The sequence below is a fragment of the Triturus cristatus genome, chromosome 4_1, assembly GCF_964204655.1.
Source record: "Triturus cristatus chromosome 4_1, aTriCri1.1, whole genome shotgun sequence".
In the NCBI taxonomy this organism is placed as follows: domain Eukaryota; kingdom Metazoa; phylum Chordata; class Amphibia; order Caudata; family Salamandridae; genus Triturus; species Triturus cristatus.
Window position 1 is genome coordinate 1,215,115,082 of NC_140585.1, and position 24,998 is coordinate 1,215,140,079.

The 24,998-nt window shown below is 42.4% G+C and overlaps 1 protein-coding gene across 9 annotated transcripts in view; it reads right to left on the minus strand.

Annotated features, from left to right (window-relative positions):
* OS9 (OS9 endoplasmic reticulum lectin) overlaps positions 1-24,998 on the minus strand; it is a 241,551-nt gene that overhangs the window by 18,229 nt on the left and 198,324 nt on the right. For 3 of the 9 annotated variants that reach the window (XM_085654570.1, XM_085654569.1, XM_085654568.1), the window contains one exon: positions 22,452-22,813. The exons of the other annotated variants lie outside the window; for them this stretch is intronic. In XM_085654570.1, coding sequence (XP_085510696.1) covers positions 22,785-22,813 — 29 coding nt within the window. In that variant the 3' untranslated portion in view covers positions 22,452-22,784. Of the gene's footprint in view, positions 1-22,451; positions 22,814-24,998 lie in introns of those variants that run through there. 9 annotated transcript variants of the gene reach the window in all.

Here is a 24,998-nt window from a genome sequence, read left to right on the forward strand (position 1 = left end):
ATTTGTAATTAATATATAGCATATTTTATAAAATGTTATGAGATTTTTAGTTTCATATTAAAAAAAAAAAGTTTAAACATTTAATGTTTATCACGTTTGTTAACAATTAAAATTATAAAATAATTTAATAATTATAAATGATTTAACAGACATGCACACACACATTACATGTCGAAATAATTGAATTATTTTAACATTAGTTTCTATGGGGTGCTATTTTATTTACCTGCATCCTTTTTTTCTCTTGGGATCTACTGGGGTATCCGTGAGTGGCCATGTGGTATCTGACTTACACCAAGCCTGAGCTTGAGTATATTTACACCGGTTTTGACTCTTTTAGGGCCCTAGTAACTTTGGAAGTGTAGTTTGTGAATAACATTGGTCAAACCCTTTATGGGTGTGTGTTTGTATTAACAGATTTCTCCCCAACTCCTATTTAGAAGTAAATATTCTCAATTTTTCACCAAACTCCACCTTTACCCTCTCACATTCACTCCCGAGCCATATACTTGTGTGCAGAGATCTATGCACAGAAAAGACAGGAGAGGTGTGGAAGAGGTCTCTGGCCATAGTTTTGTGAATAGCATTTTGTAGCACGAGTAGCACTAAAGTAATACTACTTTCAGTCATACAAAATGAAGTTTGTGAATAGGCTCCCAAAATAACTTTAAGCCTTGTTCTTTTTTTATTTTGATTTGAAATGCTTTTATTGGGTTAGATTTTAAGAAGACCAAGATTACAGAATTCGAATTATCTACGATTCCAATTTAAGAGAAAACTTATTAAAGTGAATAATTAAGCATGAAAACATATTGTGATATGCATCCGGACAGTTTTATAACCAGTAAGACAGCTGGGAGCCTGGCTCAGCACCCGCCACAGGTTTAACATCAGGCACCACCTACTTATCCTTTCATTCCTACTAATTTTATAGAATGAATGCCATTCAGTTGGGATTCAAACACTTTTAGTCAAGCCCCACGACACAATTCAGTTTGTAGTGTGCGTGCACAATATAAAGAGACACCACAATTTATTTGGTAGCTGACCAGAGGGGAAACAGCATTTACAACGCGGATAGGACCACGCGCTCCATTACTGTGCAAGCGTTACCACGCATACGCGTGGTAGAGGTAGTCAGCACTCTAGATTCAGAGCGGACGGGCAGGGAGAATGGAAGAAACAGGAAGGAATGGGCCACGGCTTGGCGAGTTGGGCTGCTGTCAGGGTAGTTTTTGGGCTGGGGCCTGGGTTTTAGGGGTCAGGGAAGGGGAGGGGGGTTGGTGAAGTTTTTAGTGGTGGGGCCGGTTTCAGGGTGGAGGGCTGGGTGTTTTTAGGGCAGTGGGCAGGGTAGTTTTCAGGCCTGGTGGCAGAGTTTTAGGGCTCGGGTGTAATCTTTACTACGAGTATGACTTGTTGTAAAGGTATGCGTGGTAAAGGCATGCATGGTAAAAACCTGGTCGTGGTAAAGACACGGTCGTGGTACAGACTGTGTTGTTAAGGCATGCGGTATAATCACATGGGTGTTTCCCTCATACCGCCATGAATTAGGACACTATAACCTCAAAGTAAAATTAATTAATTTACCTATATGCTCTAAAGAAAAAGGCCCACTAACTGCTGTAGATAGCATTGTCGAGTGTAGAAAATATAGCCTTTTGTTTGTAATTAACAAATATTAAGATGAAATGATTCAGTAGAAGCATATGCGTGTTATTTAATGTGAATATGAGAAACCACTTTTTCATACCGGTGAAATCGAAGGAATAAAAGAGTTCGTTAGAAAACTGATACTGCCATCTGGTGGTGAAATGAATACAGTCATTCAGTTATTTTCGACATTAAATATTGTATTGTAATTGCATTTATATAGCGCTTACGCTTACTATCGGAGAGTAGCACGCTACTCTGGAACCCAAGAAGGATTAATGTTGAATTAGTATAGTGAAATATTAAAGTAATTTGAGTGGTGGATAGGTTAGTCAGTTATTTGGATCAGAAGGATAGCAGAGGGATAGAAGATGGATATAGGTTTGCATTTATATAGCGCTTATTACCCCTGATGGGGTGTTGAAGCGTTTTTTTTTTTTTTTTTTACGAATAGCACGCTTCTCCGAAAATCATAAAGGATTAGTGGTGAATTAGTATAGTGAAATATAAAAGTAATTGGAGTAGTGGATATTAGTTAATTATGTTTAGGGTGGACGAATTTTCAGAACCCAAACAGGGACAAGCAGCTAACATAGAAAGAGTATATTTTTGGTTGTGGCATACAAGGCGGCCACAATTTTGTGGCATTTTAGAAGAACTGCATTTTAACTGTTTCCGGTAATCTCAAAACGAGCACCATCACCGTTTAGATAGAAACGGTACAGTCCGCGTTCATGACATAGCAGCCAAGTAGCTACTTAAGTGGGCTGGGCTTTTTAGTTTCACTTTTAGTATTTTAAGCGTGGGACCATACAAATCAGCATGTAAAGTGCTGTTGACTAAAAAAAGACAATATTGGCTGAAAGCGCCACACATTGCATGGCACTTAGGCAGGCTTCTGTTAGCATATTGTTCCTGTAGCTTGGTCAGATCTGTAGACCACGTCGCAGCAGGGAGTCAGAGATCCCATAGGACACTATGGCACATGTGTAATATGAGCTGCATTTTAAGGAGAATTTTTCCAGTTAGCTGAAATCTTGATCACATTGAAACTAATATTCATAAAGGAGTTTGGGGGCTTCCCCCAAGGATTTACTACAATATCAATTTATCTAATGGACGATTTCAAGCATAATTACCATGATTCTGCTTAAACGTGATGGACTTTAAAGGACTATTAACCAAAGTCGCCAAAAAACATTAGCCCTTTGTGACAAATAGGGAATTTACAGCACTTAGCTACCCAACACAACACATATCACGAGTTTATATTTATTGAAAGGTTCTAGAATATCCATCAAAAATGCTGTACACTGTAATAACTTCACCAGTGGCCATCCACGCACATTAAAAGAAAATCTGCCTTATGGGCAATTCCTTCGGATCAGAAGGAATTGCACCAATAAAGAAGATTACTTCAGCAATGCAGAAATATTGAAGAACAAATTGTTGTGTCGAGGTTACCCTAAAAAATTGGTTAAAACAGCATTAAAGAGAGCGTGGTTTACGCCAAGAGAACTACTGACCCCCAAACAACACAAAGAGGACTCTCCCTTGACTTGTGTGCTCACTTATGGGCCTAAAGCAAATAAGATAAAGAAGATCATCCAAACTAATTGGAAACTAATCAATTCTTTGGACATCCCTAAGCCGTTGTTTGCTTTAAAAAAAGGAAAAAACATTAAGCAACAACTGGTCAGAGCAACAAGAACTACAGAATCACCCAGAAATGATCTAAGAAGTCAATTAAGTTTGCCTCCAGTAGTTGGCCATTTTAGATGTCAAAATTGCGTTGCTTGTAGATTGACATCTGATTCGAAACAAGTAGTCATTAATGGCTATATTCATGAGCAAAGAGTTTTTTCCAACTGTAACTCTAGTAACACAGTATACTGCTTAAATTGCGCATGTAACAAGTTTTATATTGGCCAAACTACTCGGGCAGTTAAAAAGCGGATTCTACAACATAAATCAAGAATTAAATGTAGAATCCAGGGAGCGCCTCTAGTACATCATTTCCTTAATAACAACCATACGGAAAATGATCTCCACTGTTCTGTACTTTTTGTATTCCATAAGGTTAAGAAAGATGATCTGCAAGTCAAACTTAATAGACTGGAAGCAAGACTGATTGAGAAATACCGTACAGCAACACATGGTCTTAATGACCGGGACGAACTATGGTCATTACTACAATAGCTGACAATATTGTTTGAATGTACCATTTGAGAATTGATGGATATAATAAGCTGTTGTCTTGATAAAAAGAAGCAATGTAAGCTAAACTCTACAGCCTGTAGATAAGACCGATTGATTGAAAAAAGTTGTTATATGGTGATTCATTGCCTTTTTGATCGGTTTGAACTGTAATTACTACTATAATAACTTCCCTGACTGTACTGTTGTTGTCCCATTGGATAGAGAATTGAGGTAAAGAATCAGCTGTGCAGTGATGCAACTAGATTTATTGTGAGGAGACAATGGGTATGAGCAACCTTTCTTTTCCTATGTGTTATAATTATTATTTTTATTCTTTATTTATTATTATTTTGCCACTGTATATTTTTTTGTCATTTTTGGTTGTGGTTTTTTCTATGCTTACCAATTTGTTACATTAGTCTGAATATGTCACCGATAGTCTGTCTTCATTGTAAGTCGACTTCAGGTTTCGTTGTAGTATCAGTCGAGGTCGTTTTGTAAGGTTGTAAGGTCGTTTTGTAAGGAAGTAGGGCAGCTTATTTATACGCGCTCGCGTAGTCCCGGTCATGTGACTTGTTTGCACATGATCCGGAAGTTTTGGCAGTCGGAGCTGAGAAACGCGCACATTGACTGGTAAGAGTCTTTCTCTGCCCTTTTGCTTTTCAAATAGCTCGTTAGTATCACATTTTGGTAGCTTGCAAGAACAAGAGATTTAGTAACACTTAGTTTGCGTTCTTGTATTACAGAGGAATTTTCAAGTGAGGCCATTGTTTAGAAATAGTTCGTAACGATTGGAACACGGTACATTCCAGTTCTATACGGGTGAGAACTTGTTACCGCTCCCTCTATATGAAGGTGTATGTAGCAGCATTTGTTTGCTTGGATGGAGATGAACTATTGCCTTAATTAGAGGGCCTTTTTCTCGTTTTTATACCCACTGATGATTCATGGGACCTTGTGTTGAGGTTGGAGGTTTATTAATTAAACCAGGATCTTTCAATGGTAAATTTATAAATGAAAAAATATACATTTTGAGCGTCATTGGCTTTTGTGTTTTTCAGTCGGAATCTTTTAATAGTTTTGGGCATGACAGTACACACATTGTTTCTCACTTTGGTGTGCTTTGATCAATTTAGTTGTTTGCTTTTGGCACAGGTGATTTTTTGTTTTATGGATTTGGTTAATTTTCTCTTGCCTTTTGTGGGGTTTAAGGTTTGACTCTGGTTGCATGTGCAACGCCTGACGTTATTCACCGATATTTGTAGTCTGCCACACCAAGAGAGGAATGTATTTGTATAGATAAATGAGATGACGTAAGGTGTATATTTCATTTGAGTTCCTGTGTATTTAGGGTTTTGTATGTATATATTTGTAAATAGTTTTGAGTAAAAACAGTTATTGTATTTTAGGTGTCTTCTCTGAAAAGATTTCCTTATACACCCTAGTCCTGATGAGGCCCAAAGCAAGTCGGGCTGAAACGCGTCGACTATAAGAACTGAAGAAACCTTTTGAAATTTAAATCATGTGGAAATTAATTTAAAAAGTACTAGGCAAGGTGTCTTGAGGAGCGAGTTATTTCCTCCTAGTACTCGTTTATTAGGTTTTCTTACAAAACGGAATGCTACTAAAAATAAGTGTTAGCATACACTATCATTAGTAGGGAAATAGGGATTATAAGTTATTTTTGTTATTGATTTTGAGAATTTGTCAATCGTTTTGTGTATTTTTTATACTGTGTTACATTAATATACATATAAAATACCTTTTTTGGTATCCAAGTCAAATTTGTTTCCGTCAATGTTGTTGATTATTTGATGATTGAATCCAGAGAGTGTACCTCATTATGAAGGAATAATTTAAGTGTTTCTTCCATATATTGCTTGTATAGATCTATTCCAAAGCATTACTGTTCTTTTCACATGTACACTGTAATAACATCACTACAAAAGAGCACAATCTGGATGTATACATTTCAGAAGCAAAGGGGTAGGTAGTGTAGCGCTGTTTGTGTAATGAGCAAACACAGGTTTGTTAATGTACAGTGTTCGCGTCTATTAACAGCCATGGCACCACACCTTAGAACAGCGCATCTCTATTATCTTCAAAGCGATCAACATTCCTGTAAACCTTAATCATCACGCTCCAAGGTGTCACCTTCTCCGACTGAAATGCGATCACCGTTATAGCAAACGTTCACCCTCTCAAGGGTGGTCAACCTCTACTGACTAATGAATCGCCCTCTAACAGGGAGCAAATACGAGAGGCGACTGAAGCAATAAACTTAAATTGTGCTCAAAGCAGCAGTAGCAGAAGGCTCCACTAAAGTTTATTTGGAAGATTTGAGGTTAAAAAGCAGTGAAGAGTTTTGCAAATCGTTTACTAGAAAGTTTGATTTGGGCCAAAAACACGAACAGATGGTCTGTGTAATATGAGAGACAAGCATTGCCATAGCCAATAGGTCTCGCCTTTGGGACCTTATAAGTGTTCAGCCATGTAACAGTTGCATAACTAAATACTTTTAAGGTCCCAAAAGCGAGACCTATTGGCTATGCCAAGCGGCCATGAAAGTGATCGCGATCAAACATCAAAGCGGCCGTGTGGCCACGAAAGTGAAAGTAATCGGGTGCGCCCGCCCATGCACATGCACTGTAGCTCTAGGCTGGCCTGGTAGCACTTTTTGGAGCCCTCTCAAAATGTCTCGCCAGACCAGCGCATGCGCCGGGTCAGGCGAGACCCAATAAAGGACCATACATGTACTGCTTCAAAAATAACGAAGGCGGAGGGTGTGTGTAAGAAACGTATTGTGGTGGCAGATGCTTCCAGTGCAAGGAGGCTGCTGCAGTGGGAGCATACCCATGTTGACACCTGGAAGGGGGAGGTGGATGGGGGTGTGGGTGGGGAGGACAGGTAAAAGTGTAACTCTCAGTCGGTAACTAAGAAGACCAATGCATTAACTCTCTGAGCTGTTGTGCTGGGTGTTAAATTCCGATGGAAAAAAGAACATTGAGAATCCTGGTCATGTATCAGAAAGTTGGACCGTTGACTCTGCAAGGCTGGAGGGCAGGGCCAGACTGACGCAGGTCATAATGTGCCTCACTCTGAACCAGCCCTGCTGGCCTTTGAGAGATACCAACCTCACTGAAAAGCAACGAGTTACCAAAGTGACCGACACAGATCTGGTAAAACATCTGGAAACAACATTCAAATCTGACCCGGGGGTATGAGGGACATGAAAGGCTGAAGTTCTGGACAGGAGCCTGTGCAAGCGCTGTGGTCACAGGAAATAGGAACAAGCAAAACAACTCCAACTGGCATTGTATGAGAAGATGACAAGGGAAAGCATGAGAAGGGAGCGCAGTCTTTAGCCTCAGCCAATCTGAAGTTTCATTCTTACCCTAGTAGTTCCCCACAGATCGTGTATACAAATGTTGCAACACCTGAAAGGGTGCTCAAAAATGGGCACGCCCTCAATTAAAATCAAGCTTCACCCAAGCTAAAGATCAGGGTTATAAGCTTGGAAACAGCACATGTTGAGTTCAACAAGGGCCATACGTACAAAAAATTCGCAGAGTATCCGTAAAGAAAGATTGCGATTAAGTAACATATTACCGAATCGCAATTTGTGTTTATAAATTCGGTATTTGGAAGGGGCGTGATTAGGGCATCCTTTCCAAATACCTAATTGCAATGGTTCGTATGAATGTTTTGCAACCGAATTACGGTCACAAAACAAACTTTTTACCGACCACCCTGGTGATAACCATTTGAAAATCGGAAGGAGTCTCCATGGAACCCCTTCGTGAATATTGTAACAAATCATTTTTAAGAGCAGGCAGTGGTCCAAAGGGCCACTGCCTGCTCTTAAAAGATAAAAAAAGTTTCATTTTATGAAACACATCCTGGTTTTCTTTAAAATAGATGGGCTGAAGATTAAAAAAAAATGTTTATTCAAAAGCAATCACAGACATGGTGGTCTGTTGACCGCAGCAGGTCACCATCCCTGTGACGGCTGTAATTCCTAATGGATCGCAAATTGAGACCTACCTCGTTAATATTCACGAGGTAGGCCTATTGCAACCATATTAAGAATCAGTATTACTTATTTGTACATTTGTGTACATTAGGAAGTGCACTTTCCTAATTGCGATTTGCAAAGAATCGCAATTTGGAACTAGCAATCCGTAATTTCTGTACATATGGTCCCTGGATTGAAACTGTCACTAAAGTGAAAATGAAACTAGCAGGATGGTATCATGTCGTCGTCCACTTTTCTTTCTGGAAAAAGGGCAAAATACAAAATTTCTGGTCCCTCTTTTAATATAATATTTCTGGCCCCATGTCTGATGAAGAAACTCAGTGTATAGAACATAATGAGAGCATTAGATATTTGCAAACAAATTATATATTTCCACATTTTTACTTGGAGTTATTGCTGTAAAATGAGGCGCTCTGTAATGTAATACTTTTGTTTTCTCTAATGTGTTTATATCATTGTCAAAGTAGCCTGTGGGTCTACCTCCGAACTCAAGCCAACCTTGCTGAGATAACGCACCTGCTCCAGAGAAATGTGCAAACCCACTGGTCAAATCGTCAAAATAAAGCGTGGCAAAACATCAGGCTTTTATCCATCCGGGGTTAAAAGGGGTACCATGCAGAATGAAATAATGTTCTATTTCAGAAAAGTGTCTGAAGCAGGTGTCTCCATCCAGTTGATCACAAACTCCCAGTAGCTTGTAGTAACCTTCAGAATAGCTCCCAGCCTCAAGTTCATTTTTAACTAAGAATTGCAATAAATAAGCGTTGTATTTTCCTTTAAAAGTTAAGGAAAGGCTATGTTTATTTTACATTATTATCAGGCTGCAGATAGAGTCTGATAATGAGCAGTGCTCCACTCGGATTTATGATCCATATGGGTCACACAAGTTCAGAACAGAAGTACTGAGGTATTTAACTCTTAAATAAAAGTTATTCTCGATTCAGTATTGGAGTATGGTAACAAAAGTATATTTCTGAATACTTTTAAATGAGAGAAAATTCAAATTAAGAGTTTATTTATTTATTAAGGTAACTCTTCATTTTAATTTACTCCCTTTTAAAAGTGACACATTTACAAAGAGCAGGCATTTGCTCCCAGTGGCTGGCAGACAGTGCCATATTTATAACTGAAATACAGTTATTTTCTTCTAAGTTGGAGAAATTTAAAGTGAAACATTGTCGTAATGTTTTTCTCCTCAAAGTAAGCCAATTAAGGCCTAATGTTTTATGAAGCATGTTTCATCACAAATTCCTCAGATTTAAACAAATGGCTGTATTTTCCGGTGATAAATATGGCACCATGTCTACAGGCCACAGAGTAATATGCCTGCTGTTTCTAAAAGCACTGACATGGGAGAAAATTAAAATGATGATTTTTATATCACGCATAGAAACAAAGTAGAATTTTCTCCCATTTCAAAGTATCTCATTTACACGCAGCAGGCATCTTGCTCCAAAGTGGCTGGAAGACACGTTGCCATATTTATAACAGAAAAATACGGCAATTATTTTTAAATAGGAGAAATTTAAAGTGCAGAACATTTTTCCTTACTAGGAACATTTTTGCAGCACATTTTTCTGCACTTGAAATTTCCCCCATTTGGAACAAAGTGGTTGTATGTTTGTGTTGTACATGTAATGGTACCACATATGGCGAAAGGTATTTTCTGTGCCACACGTACATGCGACACAGGCTCTAAGCCACCCATACACATATATCCCATTCATTCACACACGTTCATAATCCTCACAGATCATGCACTTACTGATGCACGTGCAGAATGAAATAATGTTATATTTCAGAAAGTGTCTGAAGCAGGTGTCTTCATCCAGTTGATCACAAACTCCCAGTAGCTTGTAGTAACCTTCAGAATAGCTCCCAACCTCAAGTTCATTTTTAACTAAGAATTGCAATAAATAAGTGTTGTATTTCCCTTCAAAAGTTAAGGAAAGGCTAATCGTTCATAATCCTCACAGATCATGCACTTACTGATGCACATAGCAGCCCTATCATAGTAACCATAGTCACAGTATTTTGTTCAAACCATAGTTCTGGGCTCCATGAACATTTGGTTTAAAGTCAATGAAGTTGGGAGAGGGGGTGTCTGGTAATAATTGGCGAGTTACTTGGCCTGAGTAGCTCCTAACGATTTTCACTGATGAGAAGTAGCTCTCTTTATAGAAAAGGTTGGAGACCACTGGTCTGGAGCCACAGTGCAGCCGTTGTGGAAATTGCAAACGCTTTACTTGCTGGAAGAGCTTGTTTACCATGAATTAATGTTTGAAAATGCAACAGGCAGTTTGAAGCTCAGGAGCTCTGCGATAAAATCACAATCTGCCACTGCTTTCAGAATTCCATCTCTAAGAACAGGGGTGCATCCTAATCAATAATCATTTTTTCATGGTGGAGAAATGCGTGGTTGTGACTTTCCACAATCATTTAACCTATTGGCCCTCTGGCAAGGTACTGGATGCTCAATAAATGGAGTTTAAAAACTGACAGAGTTAGAAAGTTTACAAAATATTGTAGCTGATATACCATATCAAACACCTAAGATTCCCCTGTAATGGAGGAGCAGGACTTTGAAAGTCCACTATGAATCTCATAGCAGTGACATTAATGGTGGGTGCCCTCGGCCCTCATGATATTTGTTTATTTGGTGCAAGCTCTACTATTTGTGTAATAGGAGGAGATTATGTTAATTTATGGCCTCTCCTGTAAAATGGGTTCCCCTCAGTCAAAAATCCTTATACAGCAGGGAGAGAGGGTTCAAAGAATCATCATGCTCACCATGAGACCAGGGCTATCAGCAAACATCTTTAAAAAGAGGATCCCTCCCCTAAATTGCCTTGTTCTCGTGCTACATTGAGACCAGCAAACCAAGAAGAGAATTTCCTCTCCTGAGATCACACTGGACACTATCTACATTTAACCAAAAGTTCTTAAACATGAGAAAGTCCCTCTTTTGGGCCCATCTCAATACTCTCCTCCATCTGGGCTATTATCCTTCACTCTGAAAATGAGCATTCCCTTGACCTTGTGCCCCTACTGCATCAGAGTTTGACCAGCAAACCTGCAAAAATAGCTAATTGCACTGTGTGTCGTGTTTCTCTACTGGAGTCAACTATCCATTAGTAAGAAATAAGTGCCTATACCTGCTCTCTGCTACCTGCTGGCTCTATCTTAGCTACATTCTTTTAAACCTGGCAAACGACCCTTCCAGCTACACCTCTTCAACCTGCCATTCAACTGGTGGTACAGTGCTCCAAACCGGTGGAAAACCTTTCTCCAAAGGAGGGTCAGCCTGACCTTTAGGGCAATGAGGCAATTCCCTTGGGGCTCATCTGACTGGTCAGTAGGCAAGACAGTTTTTTGGCTGTTTGTGAGCCTGTTTTATGATCTGTTGGACCGGTTTTTACTGTGGACTTCCCTTATATTAAAACAAATCTTGACTGCAGTAAGCTGGAAACCATGCAGTCTTCTATCCCCTGCAAAACACTTAGAAAGGGTGCCTTTATCAGTTCAAAACAGCCCAAATTTGCAAACAATAGGGGCCGCTTATAATTTGGTGCCCAAGCCTATTTTACTGTCCCAGTCCAACCCTGCTACAATGGCCCCTCTGTTCTATTGCTCCATCTGAACCTGGAAATGAATCGGCTCACTGATATAACCAAATTATCTTTCACTTCAGCTGTGCTAAGGTCCACTCCATCTGAGATTTGGGCATCTCAATCAGAGGGAAAAACACTCTTGGGGCTGCCTTGTTCCCTTGTTCGATTTGAGCTACCAACCTCCAAATATTAAATGCCTTCTTGTGGGCTAGGTTCGTCCACATGGTTTTGTCCTGCAAACTTGAGGAAAAAAATCTTGAGAGGCAATATTGACCACCCCCAAAAACATCTGAGCTATACAGCTACAAATCTTGAAAAGCCCTTCTTCCACCGATCTGATCAATTGTCACCTAAGCCAGAAATTAAGCACGTCATGTTTCCCTGCTGCATTTGCGCGAGTCCCACCAAACACAAAAAAGAAACCCTGAAGTGACCTTTACCCCGTGCTCCATCTGGGCGAGTCCACTAAACGAAACTCCTACCTAGGTGTGCATGTCATAGGCACTCTAAGCCCGATCATCTAAACCTGATAAAGAAGGAATAACTACTTACCTGTATCCCAGTTCTCCTTCAAGTGAATCTACATTAAGCTGTGAATTGTACCGCTCACACGCGGGATCCTGGAACACTTATTAGTGTGTGTGTTTGTGTACACATCCCTCTCTGTCTCTCTCTCTCCGTGTATATCGTTTGAGAAGCCAATTGTATTAAAAATTAAGTATTTTAAGAGCCTATAAAAAGGCTATATTGGGCTCTTTCATTAAGAAAGAAATCCAATTTTAAATGCTGAAAAAATGCGCCACTACCAATAGCTCTCTGCCAGGAAAACTGACAAACATTTTAAGGGGAGGGTCAGAGGAAATAGGGACAACGTCACTTCTTAGACTGAAGTATGAATGTCTGAGAATACTGCCACTGCTCCTTTAAAACATAGCCAGCCAGTAAAGGAGGCTTAGGAGAAAGGGCCTATAGCTCACCCAACCTGCGAGCAGAGGCGAGGGCAACCAGAAAGGCAGTTTTAAGGGTTAAGAGACTGAGAGGACAGTTATGTAGCGGCTCGAAAGGAGCACACATCAGATCAGTAAGAACCAGGTTCAAGTCCCACTGGGGCATCACAAAAGGAGTTGGAGGAAACAAATGAGTAATGTCCTTAAGGAAGTGACTTACAAAAGGGGACTTGCAAAGAGAAGGCTGGTCAGGCAGCCGAAGGAAGGCCGAAATGGCAGAAAGAGTGCCCAGAGCAGAGCCCTGCTGGGTCAAAGAAAGAAGGAAGAGAAGAACCTCTGAAAGGGGGGCAGAAAGGAGATCCACAGCCTTTGCAAAGCACCATGTCACAAACTTGCTCAATCTACAGGCGTATACCATTTTGGTGGCGGGACACCTGGCTGCCAAGATAACATTACAGACTTCGGGAGAAAGGTCTAAAGCTGTCAACTGTCGCTGCTCAATCTCCACGCAAGGAGATGGAGGCTGGACAGGTTCGGGTGGAGGACCGTCCCCTGCTGCTGCGATAGAAGATCCCCCCGAGGAGGCAGTCAGATCGGAGGATCGATGGCCATGTGCAGAAGCTCGGGATACCAGACTCTTTGTACCCAATCCGGAGCCACAAGAATGACTTGGTCGCGCATCCTCTTCTTCAGCACCCTGAACAGAAGTGGTATAGGCAGAAAGGCGTATAGAAGACCGCAACTCCACTCGCGACGAAAAGCGTTGCCTAGCGAGTGCTGCCTTGGAAATTCCAACGCGCAGAACTGCTGACATTGCGCGTTCTCTTCGGTGGCGAATAGATCTAACCAAGGCTCTCCCCACTGCTGAAAGAGACCTTGCACCACCTCTGAGGGAAGACGCCATTCGTGATCCATCATGCACCTGCGGCTGAGTTCATCCACCTGGCATTCAGAGAACCTGCCAGGTGTTGAACCACCAGAGATATGCCCTGATGTTCCAGCCATGTCCAAAGGCAGAGAGCCTCTTGACACAACCCCACCCAGTTTGTTGCAGTACCACATGGCAGTGGTGTTGTTCATGAACACCTGCACCACTCTTCCCCGGACAGAGGGAAGGAATGCTTTTAGTGCAAGATGAATCACCCAAAGCTCCAGATGGTTGATATGGAGCCCAGACTCCGCCGAGACCAGAGGCCTCTGATCTCCGCCTCTCCCATGTGGCCGCCCCACCCCAGCAGTGATGCATCGGTCACCACTGTGAACTCTGGTTGGGGAAAGGAGAGGGATCTGCCGTTGACTCAATCCCGGTTCGTTAGCCACCACTGCAATTGGTGTGCAGTGCACTCCGAGATCTGGACGCAATCGGAAAGATTCCCCTGATGCTGTGCCCACTGCAACTTCAGGTCCCACTGCAGAGCCAGCATATGCCACCTGGCATAGTCCACCAGCAGGATGCATAAGGCCATGAGGCCCAGTAGCCTCAGGGTCATTCTGACAGAAACCTGGGATGGAGGCTTAAAGATCAGAATCATAGCCCGAATATCCCAGACAAGCTGCTCGGGAGGATAAGCCCGAAACTGGACTGTGTCTAGACCGCTCCGATGAAAAGGAGCTTCTGAGAGAGGATCAGGTGCGACTTCGGCACATTGATAGCGTCCCCCAGCGAATGCAGGAGGTCAGCCGTAGTCTGGAGGTGGGAGACGACAGCCTGGGGCGAGTCCGCTTTTATCAGCCAGTCGTCAAGATAAGGGAAGACTGAAATCCCTGTTCTGTGCAAATAAGCTGCGACCACCGCCATCACTTTCGGGAACAGCCGAGGGGCGCTGGTAAGGCCGAAGGGGAGCATGGTAAACTGAAAGTGTTCGTGGCCTACCGCGAATCGTAGGCAACGCCGATGGGCCGACAGGACAGGGATGTGAAAATAAACGTCCTGCAACTCCAACGCTACTAACAGTCTCCAGGGTCAAGAGCAGACAGGACCTGAGCCAATGTCAACATTTTGAACTTTTCCTTCCAGAGGAAGCGGTTTATGTTCCGGAGATCCAAGATATAACGCAGGCTCGTGTCCTTCTCGGGCACCAGAAATTAGTGGGAATAACAACCACAACCTACTTCTGGGGCAGTAACTTGCTTGATGGCTCCTTTAGCCAAGAGAGACAAAACTTTCTGTTGGAGAAGGGCCACGTGATCCTCTGATATGCGATGGGTCTGAGGAGGCATGAATGGAGGAGTAGTCTCGAAGGGGAGGAAGTAGCCCCTTCGGACTATCTGCAAAACCGACCTGTCCGACGTGATGTTGAGCCAGTGGGGAGGTGATGCTGAATTCTGCCGCCCACTGGCAAAAGGTGGCCCTGAAAGGTCAGACTAGGAGTGCTTGGAAGCTGCTGCAGAGGGGCACTAGTGGACTGGCCCGTCAGCTGGCCCCCAGACCCTCGACGGTGGGTCCCACGTCCCCGGACGAGCAGAGGCTGGACAGCTTGGGCAGGCCTGTGTACATGGGCGGAACGTGGTGGGGCACCCCTTCCGTAGCCACTTAAGGGGCGAAAGGCAGACTGTGCTGGGCAGGAGGTGGATGCTAGGCCTAAGGACCTGGCCGTAGCCCTGGAGTCCTTAAAGCGCTCAAGCGTGTTGTCCGCCTTGTCACCAAACAAGCGACGACCATCAAAGGGCATGTTCAAAAGCGTAGCTTGGACATCACACGAAAAGCCAGTAGATCTCTACCAGGCGTAGCGTCTAAGGGCTACCGACGTTAAAATCGTCCTGCCTAATGAGTCGGCGGTGTCCAGCCCACATCGGATGGTGAACTTCGCTGCAGCTCGCCCTTCGGCAACTGCCCGGGAGCGCACAGCCCGGGCTTCCTCTGGGCACTGTGGCAGCACCTCCGCAACCGTGTCCCACATTGAGTGGGACTAACGGCCCAATAGACATGCGGTGTTCACCAACGGCAGTCCCAAGCTGGAGGAAGAAAACATCTTCTTCCCAAGGTGGTCCAGCTTCTTGGTTTCCCTATCAGGTGGTGCGTTAGGGAATGCGCCTTTGGATGTTGAGGCTTGGACTACCAAGCTCTCCGGGGTGGGACGGGAAGAGGAAAATGGGGTCACTCAGGGCCGGCGGTGGTGTCAGGCAATCATCCTGTCCACAGGAGCCCCTGTGTTGGGCTTGGACCAAGTGCCCAAAAGGATGTCCATAAGGGCCTCACTGAACGGCAGCAAGGGATCGGAAGGGGCCGCTGCTGGCTGAAGCACCTCGGTCAGGAGGTTCGTCCTGACCGCCACCGTAGGAAGCTTGAGCTTTAAGGCCTGGGCTGCCCTACGCCACACCACTGCGTAAGATACACCCTCCTCCGGAGCCACGGTAGGGGGAGAAAGCATGCAAAGGTCTGGGGAGGTGTCGAGCCCATTGGCGTCACCCAACTCCTCTCTCCGGTCCAGCTCCTCTAACTGGTCTGCAAGAGGGTCTACAGACCCCCTACCAGTCCTCCTCAACCTCTCCTGGTAGCCACTCAGGGCGGTAGGAAACATCAGGGGAGAACAGGGGTACAAATGTACCGGTTGGCATCGGTCCTGACGTCGGGCGACGTCGGTCCGGCTCCGTGTCCTCATCGAGGGGGAGTCCGGGGCAAACGCCAGCTGGGGACATAACTGGAATCTCAGGCGGCGGGGGTGTCGTCACTAGATTTGGTGCTGGAGGAGGTGTCACGAGGTCGACCGGCACCGATCTGGATCCAGGCCTGGATCCTTGGGGGCCCTGTGATGCCGGAGCCGAAGCTGCAGACATCTTAGGCCTAGAGCTCAAAATCAAGTCCACGGGGCCCGAGGGCGCGCCGGCGGAGTCGGGCTGCCCCAAGATGGAATGCAAGGTTTCGTAAGAGGTGCGAAGCTGGGCAAGGGTCACACCAGCTCCCAGAAAGGGAGAGAGGGCCAAAGTCGACCCTACAGGCTCCGCGGGCGGAGCCAGACGACTACCTTCCGCTTCCTGCGTCGGTCGACGTACGGGGAGAACACGAAGAGCGACAATGCTTCTTCGCCTTCTTCTTGTGCTTCGACTTAACCGAAGATGAAGACTTCGATGACGAGTGGTGGTGGTGGCTCTGCGACCAGTCCTGCGACCTCCCTCTCGACTAGGACCTCGAACAGTGCAGAGCGGACTGCCGTGCCTCGAGAAGCTTTCAGGACCGCTCCCGCAAAGACTTCGGGTTCATGGCCCGGCAGTCGGAGCACGACTTTAGGTCATGGTCGTCCTCCAGGCACCAAAGGCACACTAGGTGCAGGTCCACGAGCGTCATCAATTTGCGACAGGATTCGCAATCCTTGAACCTGATTCGACGTGACATCCCTCCGTGCGCTAGGAGTCAAACGACTCAAAAAAGAGGTCGACAAAAGTCACAAAAGCGGAGTCAAGAAGTGACTCGAGGTACCGCACTCTCCGGATCTGCGCTGGCTGGCGCAGAAAAAGAAAACTGAAGTCAGCGCGTGAGGGCGTAGTCTAAGTAGATACCGCAACATCATTCCAGTGACCATGACGCCAACGACGAACGTTGGAGTCGACAGATGCCAACCATCGACGCACAGAGGTACTGGCGAGGAAAAAAAAATTCTCCGGGTCCAGTCTGACGCCGGGGGGTAATTCTAAGGTGAGGAATCCCTAACTAAATGTCTCTTACAGATCGTACCTTTCTATGTGGCTACCAAACTTTTATGAAAAGCAATTGCTCTAATTAAAACCTTTTTTTTTTGTGTCTTATCGAAATTTTAAGTTGTTGACAGGAGAGTACTCCCTTCAGATTATAGGCGTGCCAACTTGTGATTTCGACATTGGGCCTGGGGATAATTTGCAAACACTATGTAGGCTACAGTAGGTACAGCATGTTATCGTGTCACATGCTGCAGGCAGGGTTGCTGTTTTACAAGATACAAAAATATTGTGACTTTACAATACTTACAAATGCCACATTAACCCTTCATGCTAATACGTTAAGAGGATTAGAAACTGTTCTGAGAGCTTACACATAGGAGGCTGACTCCAGCAAGTGTGTTAACCACCTGAGTTACTGACCAGCATTAGGTACCGGACACTCCCATCATTTACAGTGCTTCCGAATCACACTTGCACTATAAAACTTTACCATAAAAACTAGGTCCATCTATATTGACTTTTAGCTAAAATCGTACTAGCTTCTCACTTCAGGGCTCAATGATGTCCTGACAACATTGTGAGTAGACCCCGAGACCAAACAAAACCCATGGTCTGAATCACACACCCTGCTGAGACATAGAGGAGAAACTCTGTACGAGAAAGCCGAGTTTCGCAGCACATGCGAGCAGAGGAGCAAGTTACTGGTGTGGGGAGGGGAACTCTGTGTCTGAAGGATACCCTATTCAAGCCAGCAGTGACGTCACAAATAGGTCAGGCGATCAGACTAGCTGCATGACTAGATCCCTGATTCGAATGATATATTATGGGGAGAGCTCCACCAACACACACCCCTGTGAAGATACACCTCTAACCAAAAATGTACGTAGTATACGAGTTCACCTCGGCCCGCTGCAAACTAGTAGCTGCTCTGCAGGAGGCTGACAAGCACTACCAGCCTTCCAGTGCCAGGCTCTCTCTCACTCCACACTCCCTGAGTGAGCCTGCCCCAGGCCTGCCTGCAGACGTCTGTTTCTGCAAGAGGAAAGCTGAGTTTGTCGTCCGCCGCACAAATACTCCTCAATCCCAGCCATGGGACTTTTTGACAGCTAAACAGCGCATTAAAACTTTTAAATAACACAAAGTGGAAACGGAGAAATGCAGCATCAGTTCACTTATGGAAAGCAATGATTTTTTTTTTTTTTTAAATCAATGCCTACTTGTTTTTAGGTTGAGCTTAAATGAGCGTGTGCTAAAGCATGTGCTCATGCTTGCGAGACTTATCGTTTATAATAAACGGCTTGGAGTCACCTATGGCTTACCATTTGTTGGCTTCTGTGCCCCTCTTCTTTGCAGTTTCCTAATTAGTCAGTGCAGGCCAAACGCCATTTCTATTTATTTTTCTGGAGCAAGTACAGATTGATTCAACTTAATTAGTGCCCGTATGCTGCTCCTGATGTGACTGAGGTACTCTTTTCTTCTGTGTTGCCGGTACACACTTCTCCTCCGCCAGTCTTGTACCCCCCCCCTCCCTTGTTTTGTTTTTCTACACCCCTTAAGTCCTGCTGTCCATTACTGCTACCTTCCTCGCCCTCGTGTTGCGTCACCCTGCATTATTTATGCCTTAAAAAAGGGCTAAGACACAGTCACTGTGGCAATGCCATATCGCTTTATAGGTCGAGCATGCGTTGCTGTATTGGAATATGTACTTGAAGACCTGCAAACTCCCCACCCATATTTGTCATTGGCTTGTGTCATTGTCCTTTGTAAATGCTGGCTTCTGACTCATTAATAGGCTTGCTAGGCCCTACTTGGTACCGCCTTGTCTGCATGTTACCTCCCATGAGGAACGGCCCTTTTACTGACTGTTGTTACACAGTATGTTTTAATTACATCCTCTAAGCACTATTTTCTTGAAGGGCTTTCTCCTACTTTTGTTTCCTTGCGATCCCGAAACCGGCCGCATGTTTTTTTTAAATGTATGAACTCTCTGTTACAATGCTGCAACCCGGCTTTAGCTGTAAACATTTAAAGCTAAAACGTAGTTGCTGCGATTGCTTCAGAAGCAAAGAAGTGGAAAAAAAATAGCATTTGTTTTTACCATCTCTTTACTTTCCCTAAAGCATATGTGATCTCGCCGAAGCTGCAGTGCGTGTGGGGCCTCCTTGCTAGACTCTCCAGCAGCAGCCCAGCTCGAGTCCAGCATCAGATCGGGCTCCCACAGCCCCAGCTCCACCTTCCTTTCCTCTTTGTGTTTAAGAGGAGGCAGCTGCAGCACCTCACCCGTCGCACTTTCAAAGAACAGAGGGCTGAAGGGACCTGTTTTTTATGGGCCATCTGTCTCCCGACAGGAGTAGGAGAAGCTTCAGCAGCATTCTTGTTTTTGTTAGGGTTGTACCAGGGGTAACTGTTTTGTGATATGCTTGGTCTTCCAAACGTAAAGAACAAGCATTTGCAATGCAACAGGTCTCGCATTTGAGAGAGTTTGAGCTATTGGCATTGTAAATGACTGTCTTATTTACGTGTTGTTTTTAAAAACATAAATAAAAGGCATTGACATTTACAATGTGAATAGCTTAAACGCTCACAAATGCGAGACCTATTGCATTGCAAATACTTATTTTTCTTGTCTTTAAAATTTGTGTTATGCTACATTTCTTTCGAAGCAACACACAATTTGAAATAAATAACAAAACACCCGATCCGTTTTGGTACTGCCTAGGGAATCGCAAAAAAGCCCCAAACGAAGAACAAGAAGGGGTGGTAAGAAACCCAAGAGCGAGATTAAGAGCCAAGCAACAGAATATGAACACGAAGAAGTAGCCCCCGTAGATTGTCATTTCATAAACAAAATTAATGCTCCCTTAGCTTCCAATGAATTAAGTGTTATCAATTTGTCGTTTAAAGTACTTACTGATCAAGAAATGTCAGTGTTGTGCAAATGTCTTAATTATTGCCCAACATACAAGTGTGACACTGAAAACGTTCACGTGGACCTGTATAAATTTATACACAAGCTAAAAATAAAAAAACATTTTGAAGAACATCCTGTTATTCCATGTGTCCCATTGTTCAGTAGCAATAGTGATACTGTGTTATCAATTGAGGATGTATACAACACACATTTGCTTGCCACTCTATGTGATGAGGAATTGATTGGGTATGTTGTCCAACTTGCAGGCGAACTAAGTATACATGAAGACTGTACCACCAATAGTGGTCTATGCCCAAATTCAAAATACATGCCTCCTCAACTAAACGAGACAGTTATAGATGAATTCTATAACTCTGATAAGAAATGATAGGGAACTTTTAAAAGCACTTAAAGATGATGACAATCTGGCAATCAGAGAAGCTGATAAGGGAGGGAACATTGTCCTTATGAACCATACAGATTATCTAAGGGAAATTGAGAGGCAATTAAATGTCACCCTATGCTATGAGAAACTAAAATCTAATTCTAACTCTCAGATTGAGAATAATATCAATGCCAAATTGTGGGATTGGCATGAATCTTGCCTATTGTCTGATCAAGAGCATAAGTTTCTGCAGGCCCACCATTCCAGATATCCATGCATTTACATCTTGCGTAAGATCCATAAGGGGGGGTTCTTCTCTCCCGGGCAGGCCAAACATTTCAGGGAAAGGTGGGCCTACAGAACACTTTGCCGAGTATGTGGACTGCTTTCTCCAACCAAATGTACACAATCTCCCCTCTTACTTGAGAGATAGTGGAGATCTATTGTGCAAATTGGAGGACTTTAAATAGGACCAAACTGACTTATTATGTGTGACAATGGATGTTGAGAGCTTATACACATGCATTCAGAGGGGACAAGGACTGTGAGACCTGAAATAATTTCTGTTCAAGCGTGGTGCACAACATCTTGAACATACATTAATGCTTTTGGACTTGTCAGAAATGATTTTAATGCAAAATATCTTTCTACATGACAACATGTGGTACCTACAAAAGCAGGGTACAGCGATGGGCTCCAGGTTTGCTCCATCTTATGCAAACCTTTTCATGGGTCTGTATGAGGTGGAGCATGCCTGGGGCCCAGGAGCTCACATGTGGAGTGACAATATTATATTTTATGGTTGCTACATAGACGATGGGGATGATGATATGGAATGGCACTATTGAGAGTCTAAATGACTTCCATACATATCTAAACAACAAGTTTAATGTGAAATTGACAATCAAATTTTCTGACAGCGAAATTGAATTTCTAGACTTGAGACTATCACTGATTTAACTATACAAAGTGATATATATAAGAAAAAGACCTCTTGCAACCGTGTCTTGCATGCAACTAGCTCTCACCCGTGTTCCACCATAAATGCTATACCTTATGGTGAAATGGTCCGAGCTAGGCGCAATTGCAATCGGGAAATAAATGTTATCAGTAATATCAATATAAAAGAAAATTTCAGCAAAAGGGCATATGACAATGACTGCTTGAGCAATGTTGAGAAGAGAGTTGCAATTAATTAGAAAGAGAACATTGGTACCAACTATCAAAAAGAATAAGAATAAAAAACAACACGTCTCAAGTTCTTTTTATCACTGATTAGGACTCCTTTAGTAGCCATGTATATAACATTTTAAGAAAAAAAGGGCATTTGTTAGATTCATTAAGTGTTCGAAAAGGCATATTATCTAAGAAACCAAGAGTTGTATACCGGAAGGGCAGGACCTTAAAGAACACTCTATGCCCCAGTTATATTAAAACTACGAGTAAGATCAAAATGACTTGGCTGCCTGACAAACCTGTGGGTTTCTATACCTGTGGAAATTGTTGAATTTGTAAATTTGGTCAGAACAAATTGATGAAATTTAGTTATAACAAATATAAGGAGTATATTATTGAGAGATTTATCAACTGCAACACTATGTTTATTGTATATTCTATCATATGCTCCTGTGAAAAAGTATACATTGGTAGTAGCACACGCAGCCTAAAATTGAGTATACAGAAACATGTGAGGGCTATAAAAAACAATAATGTATAATATCCAGTTGCAACTCACATACATTGTGACCATCCAAATGACAGGAACATTACGTTTCATGCCATAGATCATGCAACAGTACAAGAGAGAGGTGGAAACAGAGCGCTATCTTTGAGACAACTTGTAGCAAGATGGATTTGCCACTTGCTTACTGTTAAGTTAGGACTAAATATTAACAACAAGTTTCATCTCTTTTTATGAACTGTATCCAATGTTAATTCTATTGTCATAGTCTCAATAATCACTCCTAGGACAAATGTCTATAAACTGATCATTCTTGACCTTTTGCAATATACATTTGTGTGATTCGATAACATCTGCATGACAATGCAATTTAAAGAGAATCACGCAGACAGATCATCTTGTCGCATGTCTTTTATTATGATTCTTTGATAAGCAATTTCATTGACTCTAGCTATATAAACCATTGGGGTCACATTATAAATATGCATTGGCCCCCTATGTGGACAATCACTACGATGTGATAAATGGAATTGAACAATGTAAAACGAATCCGATGTTATTCAAACTAATGCTAAATTTATTCAGGAGATAAGGGTGTATTTATACATTCAAAGATGGCGCATGAATGGTAAGATCTAGTTGCGCCTCTTGAGAGCGTTTTCTGTCTCCTTATACTCGCGTGCTCCCCACCATATGTTATAAGAATATGGTGTTCACCTTTGAGAATCATCATCTTGTTGGACTAAGTTGTACTGGTCCTGTTAAATGAAAATAATCGAGATTCAAAAACAGTACACTGATTTGGGATACAATACTGTAAATGTAAATTTGGATATGGCTATAAGAATGCTATATATCATCACCACGTTGGATTGAACTTTATTGCCTTTGTAGAATGTGACAGTTGCTACTTATTTCAATATCGCAAATGCCCGTTTAAAGATGGTGCCTGTTTTGCTAGAACTACTCGCGCCTAGTGAGAACGTTGTTTGTTTTTACACTATCAGGTGTTTGACATTGAAAATTAACATATAAAAATGTCCCGTCTCATGGCGTTCTGTTTCAATTCTTTGAAGCAGATGCGCTGACAGACCTTTGGTTACCAAGCCGCGTAAATAGTAAGTGTGCTCCACAATAAAATAGAAATGTAGGGTTATGAGCCGTAATTTATTCCACTCTCCCGTTCAACTTATAGGTTCTATGCATATGTGCATACCAATTTAATACGTTGTTTTTGAAACTAGTTCATCTGTTCCTTTTGGGCTTAAATTGGATTGATAGGTACTATATGTATGCTATGCCTTAACACAATGTCCCCCTGTTCGTAACTAGTATCACGGGAGATGCCTGCTTTAAGATGGCGTCTCACTGTATCGAACTGACCATCTTAACTTAATTTTTCAGTTTCTGTCAATGATGACGAATATGTACTCCGACCTTAAAAAATCTCTGAGTAGAAATGGCCCTGTTTATAATATTTGTAAATATATCTTAGCAAGTATACTCAAACCGCTTGATGTTGCAACGCGTCGCAGAGAGATAATGCAATGTGGTTTTTAAACATGGCGCCCTTAGATTTGTATTGCCTGTTATATAAAGACCATGTTCTAACATAGAGACCGTTTAGACATAATGTGCCACGATAATATCTTGTTCTCTCACTTTTGTCAAAAATACTGAGCACACACTAGGATTTTCCAAAAATCTTTTAGTGAGAAAGACACCGTTAGCAATACTTGTAAATACAATGTTTGCCACATAAAGCTCATGTTTTAACAGAGAGGTCGCTTTGACACATCCTGTTCTCTTGCTTCTGTTAAAAATAATGAGCACACACTAGGATTTTCAAAAAATCTTTTCAAGAAGAAAGGCAACATTAGCAATACTTGTAACTACAATCCCTTAAATCCACTCTGTCAATGTGAAGTGATAGAATGTGATTTTAAATATGGTGCCCTCTGATTTGTTTTGTCTGTCACATAAACCTCATGGGTCAATATGGCGGTTATGTAGATGTAACTTGCTCTTTGCATATTAATCTTGCTTGGTAAATGAATGTATCAATGATCGCTAGGCTCTATTCTTGCTATGTGTCAAGTATACATACTTCATAATGTTATAATTTTAAAACTGTAATAGGATATTATAAGATGTATGAGAAATATATGTAAATTCTGTTGTTTTAGGACACACACCCTGTATAAAATGTATGACCCCATGACTTAAGCCATATCAAAGGAAAGTTGAGATTGGATGTACGCTTTTACACTGTGGAGGTATGTCGTTATAAAAATACACTCCCAACTATTATCAGTAGATACTAGCATGTGTTCTCCATTGCTATAAGAAAATAATTGAAGACCACAATATAAGTAAACTATATCAACCGATAAAAAATTGTGGATTATCATATAAGAAAGGCTGACACCAAAATGGCTTAAATTGAACTAACATACTAGGAAAATGTATTTGTGTGTCTTTTTATATATGTGTATATATTTTAAATGAATTTGTATATGTTTGTCTGTAGCCCTGAAGAAGTCCCTTTCGGGACGAAACAAGTCGGCTACCGGATTTTATCTGATCGACTTTTCTTTACATGAAAGAAAGTCCAATAAAGAACTTTTTGAAAAAAGAAACAATATTGAATTGGAAGTTCTTCAATGTGCTTACAAAGACTGTCCTCCATTTGAATTCTACAGACCTTTTGTTAAATGCGGGACCACTTTGTGTCAAATGTGTATTTGAAGTTTTCTCCAATTGTGGAATAGAGAGGGGTTGCACTCCTTGGTTCCCTGCACTAGTATTTACTTCCCATATATTGTATTGACAGGTGCGGACTGTTTTTGCCTCAACCCTCTGGTCGCTATCATATATTTAAGCATTATAGACCATAGCTGAAGCAGTGAGTTTTCTATTAACTCAGCACTGCAGTGGAGCAAC